The sequence below is a fragment of the Aspergillus multicolor genome (assembly GCF_047715735.1).
Source record: "Aspergillus multicolor strain CBS 133.54 unplaced genomic scaffold BDW74scaffold_25, whole genome shotgun sequence".
Taxonomy (NCBI): Eukaryota; Fungi; Ascomycota; class Eurotiomycetes; order Eurotiales; family Aspergillaceae; genus Aspergillus; species Aspergillus multicolor.
Genome location: NW_027395976.1, coordinates 1 through 6,831, shown reverse-complemented (window position 1 = coordinate 6,831; position 6,831 = coordinate 1). Strand labels below are relative to the sequence as shown.

Here is a 6,831-nt window from a genome sequence, read left to right as displayed (position 1 = left end):
TTATTATTATTATTATTATTATTATTATTATTATTATTATTATTATTATTATTATTATTATTATTATTATTATTATTATTATTATTATTATTATTGTTATTAGGTACAGGCTAGTGGTAATATTAGCTAATTTAAGGTATGGGTTATCCCTTTTTTACAGAGTAAAACATATTTATTATATTAATTATATTAAGCCGGCGCTGGTACTTCTCTTTAAGAGTGGTACCTGGCATAGTTAGCATGGTATTAATTAGCACTAGATGATATAAAGCCATAAAGCTCTTATACTTTATAATATTTATTACCTTAGTAGTTACCAGCTTTCCTGCTAATTATTATTTAAGGTTAATCACGGGTTACTTATTTTTATAATACTTTAATTTTTCCTGTATTTATTTATTCTGCTGTTAATGTTTCTTATTTTATAGTTTATAAATAGTAATATTATGATTTTTTATCTTCTAGTTTTTAAAAAGTTCTAGTTTTTTATACCTTAATAAAGTTATTATCATGTTCTAACATGGCTTTATAATTATCCTACTTTTACTTATATTTATTTACCTTTTCCTGCCGGGCAAGCACCACCAGAAGCATATTAATAGCCTTAGATTTTTTAATAATAAGCCTAAATAGCTAATCTAGGTTAATTAATGCACTAAATAAACAAGTAAACCTGACTAATAATATCTAGGATCCTATTTTATGAATAATGCCCTAAATATTAACATCAACGTCCACCTTATAATACCGAACAAAGGTATAAATATCCGCGTGCTGGAGAATAACATTTTGCAAGGCTTTTATTACCTTATTTATCTATTAGGTTAGCTATCTGATCTGATCCTCGCGTCCGAAAGTTTATCGTACAGACTAAGTCGCCCCACTCGGTTCGAGTGCTTGGAGCTGCGACAAAATGCTGCCAGTTCCTGGTCTGTCATATGTGCCGTGACATTCAACACCAGCTCCTCGGGGAGGCTGAAAAGTGGAAAGGGAGCTATCTTGGAACGGTAGCCGAAGCAAAGAGCCGTCCTGATTGGAGTTGCCGGGTCTGGAAGTTGAGGGTGATATTTATGCTGCAACGGCGCTTTATTACTCGGATTTCTTGCGCCACGGTCTAAAGCACACAACAAAGTCGTTGATTGGCAAGGACTTGTGGTCTTCTTTGTTTCAGTTCAAAGGCCGGGCGTGATTGACTTTTGTTATGTAAAGACTCCGTGGAGAGGGAGCAAGAGGCTCTGACGCTTTTGCTCTGGTAGGTACGGTAGGTAGGTACCAGGTGAGGGAGAACCGTACCCTGGATCACACGTGTGAATAGATGTCCACTCCAGGAGGCGGGCATGGAATGTTACCAGCCCTAGGGCTAATAAAAGGTGTGTTGAAAAGCAACTCGGGGAAGTCTAGGAGTTATGGCCCCAGCCAGCGCGAAGTGAATTGGGATCCCCCAGTCAGTAAAAGGCCCCTCTAAGGCTAACCAAACATGTCTTTGAAGGGCTATATTAAATAATAGCTATGGTACCACCTCACTCTGCCTCCTCAGCTGCACTACGGGGCCTACACCCGTCGCAACAATATGATCCTGCAGCTGAAACGTCCTAGGGTTCGTCCCTCCGTTCTCGCCAAATAGATAGCCATCCGGTACTCGAAAGTCATACTGGTTGACCAAGGATGCAACGGTGACGGAAATCAAAGTCTGCGCAAACGTCTTGCCAATGCACGCCCGCGGGCCAATAGAAAAAGGAAGCCACATCTTCAGCCGCATATCTAGCTGTTCCTGCGTCGTGTGTTCGTCCACGATCCACCGCTCGGGTATGTACTCGAAGGGCCGAGGAAATATATCCTCGTTGTGATGTGCGATATAGATTCCTGCCGCCACATAGCAGCCTGCGGGGAGGTGATCGCCGTCGACGGTTTGGCCGCCCGGGTTGACATGGCGGTACATTGCGGTTGCTGGGACGGCAGGGGATATGCGCATTGTTTCTTTGATGCAGGCTTGTAGGTATACGCAGCTTTCTAGTTTGCTGTCAGCGGTGATAGCTTCGCCGGGGCGGAAGGTCGTTCTGATCTCCTGGACCAGTTTTGCGTAGGCGTGGGTGTATCGGGATAAGTAGAATATAATGGCGCGCAAAGTAATAGAGGTTGTATCCTGCGCTGATATATTGCATTAGTGACTGTCTTGATCATGAGGACTGAACGTATCGTACCTGCTGTCATGAACATGGCGCACTCATGGGATATCTGCTTAGCAGTCAACAATGGCTGCCCATTTTTGTCCTTGGCCTCGGTGAATCTGGTAAATGGTCTGACATGACTGCTAAGATTCCCAGCATCGAAATCGCCAAGCACGCGATTAATGAAATGGAGGAAGCCTCGGGATCCGCGAACGGCAGCAGGAAAAAGCTGCTTATCGACGCGACCAAGGTAGAGGAACTTTGCGTGCGCCAGCACGTAAAGCCGGACGTTAGTCACTTCAATATCATGAATTAAATGCCTCCAGGTAGAGTCCCGCAGAAGGTCATACTTCAATCCAAAGAGAAAGTCGGTCATCACGTCAAAGGTGAGATGACAGCACGCGCTAGAGATATCAGTAGGCGGGCCCCACGAACTGCGGAGACTCTGACTCGGTGGCCAGAGAACATCGAGGAATTCCTGCACATATTCCAGCATGGCGGGCTCAAATGCCTTCACATTTGAGAAGGAAAATGAACTGGCAATCATCTTTCGGCGCCTGGCATGCTCCTTCGTGTTGACCAAACTGACCAGATTGAGCTTGTCCTCCCCCAGAGCCGCATACGTGGGATCTTTGCTCACATTTGACGTTACCGAGTATATATCTATGGCAAGCTGTAAGCTGAACAAGGCTCCGGTACGTGGATTATCTTACCTCTCACAGCGTTAGGACTGCTAAACACGAGCCTGTCTGGTCCGTAGCGAACGACGGGGCCTGGGATCATGTAGGTCAGAAATAGTGGAATGTAGCGGCTTGTATAGTGCATACCATAGAGCTGGTGGCAGCGCCATGTATCGAGATGCACATCGCCTTTCCAGGCATGATATGTGGCTCGCAGAATAGTGAACTTGGCCACGAATGGTCCCGGATACTTGGCCAGGGGGTGAAAGACGGCATTGTACACGCAGTACCCAAGGAGCTATCAACATAGTTAGCATAGTAGGTACTGCAGCCTTGCTTGCATTACGTACCCAGATAATCGGTGTGAAAGGGAATACCCATGGCCACGACATTAGCAGAGAAATGCTATGCTCAGCAAGAGGGCTCATTATCGCTAAAACTTGAGTCTCGCAATGGTGATCTGGATGGACTGCAGGCCCTGTTGCCCCTTCAAAGCGTCCTTTTATGCATTGACTGCTTGTGGGCATGGCAGGAGAGAAATCTTACTACCGTGGGCCACCTGGTGGGTCGGGGCATCGGACATACTCGGCACCGCGTGAGGGATCGGTGGTTGCATGACGAGTGGTGCTGTCAACAATAGCGCGTGGGTATTTGCTGCAGACGAAGCTGTCCTTTATCTTGGGATCAAGAGCATAAGAAGGTGAGTGGTGGCCCCATCCTGGCTGCTACGAGGTATTCATTGACATTCAGGACCCATTCCACCATGCTGCTAGCACTTGTGCCGTTTTTTCCTCCAGTCATCCTCTTCGGAGCGGTGTACCTGAACATTTCTCATCGCTTCCTCGCTTGCCTGGCGGTCGTTACTGCCTCGTTGGGTGGGATTCTTTTCCCCTCGCCCTTCCACAGCCCCATTGCACGCTACATAACCGGGTTCCTATCTTGCTGGTTCATGATTTGGTCCGCTAATTTGCTCCTGCTCAAGGACGCGACCACCCTGAAGCGCTTCCAGAAGGTCCCGGCTTCTTCCTGTTACGTCTGGCAGCCGCTACCGCCGGGTTATAGCTGGGCACGGGCATCATGGGCACTAGATCTGACGCTCAATTTTCGGGCTATCGGATGGAGCTTCGACAGCCGCCAATCGCAGCACCCGATTGCGCAGGACGACGTCGACACGAGGCCAAGTACAGCAAGCGGATCCAGCAAGTTGGAGATAAGCCGGAGCTTATTTTTGCGTCGGCAGGTCCGACGCCTGTGCGTGGCCTGCTTGTGGCTTGCTGGCTATCCCTGTCTCGCATGGCTACCCACCACTGCCATGGTTCATCACACGATGATTCAAACTCACCGGCAGAAGCATGGATCCCTGGTAGATCTAGTTTGGGTCGCTACCACCCTGTACATGTTCATGGATGGGATCCACGCATTCGCCACTCTTATTGGGGTGGGATTGCTGATGGATGCGCAGTGGAAGTATCCGCCGTTCTTTGGACCGGTCGAACACCTTCTTTCGGGCAGACTTCAAGGTACGGATTCCCTCTAGCGCAATCACAGCTAAGACTGACTGAAGCTGTAGACATTTGGGGGAAGTTCTGGCATGACTTGCTCAAGACCGGTCTTCTTGCAATGTCAAAAAGCATCCTTCCCTGGAAGCGGCCAAGAGCTGTATGGAGCGTTGCCCGGATTTGGCTCTGCTTTGTGCTCACCGGTGCAGTCCACGCATCGGCTTCATACGTGGTGACGTGGGAGCTGCGGTCCAGTCTCCACGCCGGCGTGTTCTATTGCATTCAGCCGCTTGGTATCTTGATTCAAATGACTCTCGCCGGCGCCTTGCGCACAGTATTACCAAGATGCACGATCTCTGCCGCACTCCTCAAAACAGTCGAGATTGCAACAAGTGTCCTGTGGCTCCGCTACTGCTTCCCATGGATCTCAGCCGATCCTGCCCTACGCCAGGCGATCGGCGATCTTACGCCACTTGCTTGAAGGCAGTCAAGTTTGGTATCTGCACGTCTGAGTATGTGGCGTCAGCAGCGTGCGCTGACTGAGTTTTGCTTTTTTGAGCCTTTTCCTTCAATTGATCGCATGCGTTAACTCCGAACGGAGTATCTCTTTTCGCGTTGGTGTATTTGCAAAGTTTTTTGGTTGGTGCCATGGCCCATGATGTCATGTCATCTGTCGTGGTGGAGCGAGATCGCCGATCAAAGACAATAGTTCAAGATAAATCGTCAGCCACTGCACGATCGGTCTCGAGTCTAGCCAGGCCCAAGGCCACGAGAGGAGGATCAGTGGGTACGGAGTTAAAGTAAGCTCGGTTTCTATTCCCTTGTGGAGCATGGCTCGTACCGTACTTCACCGCCTGACAAACATTCCCACGTGACAATTAATAATTATATATGCTAATATTTTAAGTAAAACTTTAAAAAAAATTCTAACTTTATTAAATTTACTTTAATAAAGGCTGCTGCTAAAAAATTAGCTTTTTTAAAGCTAGGAGAACATTCTAACTTTTCAAAAATTATAAAAAATTATGATGTTGGCTATATAATACTCAGTTAAAAGTTTTTAAGGCACGCAAGGTTTAAAATAATATATATATAAAAGTTTTGAATAACTTAATTACTAGTAAGAGAAATAGCTTATAAATTTTAATAATAAATAAAGTAATAATAGCCTTTTTATATTGGATCACATACTAAAAAACTTTACTTAAAAAATTACTAGTAAAGCGCCTAAAAGTATTAAGCTTTATATTTTTTAAAAATACTAAAATTAACTTATAAGTATTTATATAACTATAATTAATAGATTTTATAAAAAGGCTAATTTCACTTGTAAATATATATTATATTTTACTGCCTTAAAAATACATATAAATAAAAAAGTTTTATAAATATAAAGGCATGTAATAACGCCTTCAAGATACAAATTAAGAATCAATAACTATTTTAAGTATCAGATAAAGCCTGCCAACCCAATTTAAACTAGTGGGATTTAAGGATATTCTATGTATAAGAGTAGAAGGTATAAGTCCTAAGGTTAAGAAGCTTATATAAAAAATTAAATATAAACTAAAAGGTAAGGTAGCTTAATTTTTAAAAATAATAGATAATAATTATAATTATTTAATACTATAAAAATAGTTCTTTAAATATATATTACTTATTATATTTATCATAATAAATAGCTATCATAATTATACCTGTTAAAGCTCTTATAATCCCTGGCTTAAATAATTATAACTAGGTTAAATAATCCCATAACTTTAATTCCCGGCGTGACAGCCCGTCACCCCGCATTGATAAGGCAGATCTATTGGCTGACAGTAGTCCGCGTTGGCCGCATTCCCTGACAGCCTGCTAGTAGCTGCTCTAGTGCCTGCTTTAACTTTAATATCGCTAGCCTAATAAATATAAACAAGGATAACTATAAGCTACTCTAGTAATTTTTAATTAAAAAAGTATAAATATATATAACAGGGATACGTATTTTAAGTAGAAGAAGGGCTTGTAATATTAAAAAAAAAATAACAAGCATATCAAAAATCTTTAGGCTATAAAGAATAACTCTAGTATCATATATAAAAAAGCTATAAATATAGGGATATTTAACAGCTTTAATTATAAATTTATGTGAGAAAGGGGTTTCTCGTAGGCTTGGTTGAATCAGCGTACTCAGGATTCAGAGGCTTAATAAGGAAATAAAGGCTGTTTTCAAGGATCGCGTAAATAGTGTAGATTAACGCTGAGGTTCAGAATCTCGCTCCGCGAGGATTCTGAAGTCAGTGTACGCTTAGTCAGCCCGCGGCTGAGTCAACACTGGCAGGACGTTGAGAGGGTAGGTGGCATCGACATTGAAAGCAGGTCCCGCCACTCGGGAGTTAGCTAACCGCGTGGAATTTGACTTTACCCCTAGTATATAAAAAATTTAAATAACTATAAATTCCCTGAATTTTACTTTAGATTTTGGTTTTTTCTTTTTCCTAATTT

General features: G+C 43.4%; 2 protein-coding genes across 2 annotated transcripts; one reads left to right on the top strand and one right to left on the bottom strand.

Annotated features, from left to right (window-relative positions):
- Positions 1–1,507: 1,507 nt before the first annotated feature.
- On the bottom strand, positions 1,508–3,276 carry BDW74DRAFT_169636 (cytochrome P450; the record flags this gene model as incomplete). The annotated part of the gene is made up of 5 exons (XM_073727022.1): positions 1,508–2,148; positions 2,202–2,831; positions 2,882–2,941; positions 2,996–3,146; positions 3,199–3,276. The coding sequence occupies 5 exons, from the start codon at positions 3,274–3,276 to the stop codon at positions 1,508–1,510; spliced, it is 1,560 nt and encodes a 519-aa protein (XP_073580848.1).
- A 311-nt stretch (positions 3,277–3,587) lies between these two features.
- BDW74DRAFT_158686 (uncharacterized protein) lies at positions 3,588–5,453 on the top strand. Its single transcript, XM_073725350.1, has 2 exons — positions 3,588–4,368; positions 4,419–5,453. The coding sequence occupies exons 1-2, from the start codon at positions 3,612–3,614 to the stop codon at positions 4,826–4,828; spliced, it is 1,167 nt and encodes a 388-aa protein (XP_073580847.1). The 5' UTR covers positions 3,588–3,611; the 3' UTR covers positions 4,829–5,453.
- Positions 5,454–6,831: the final 1,378 nt, after the last annotated feature.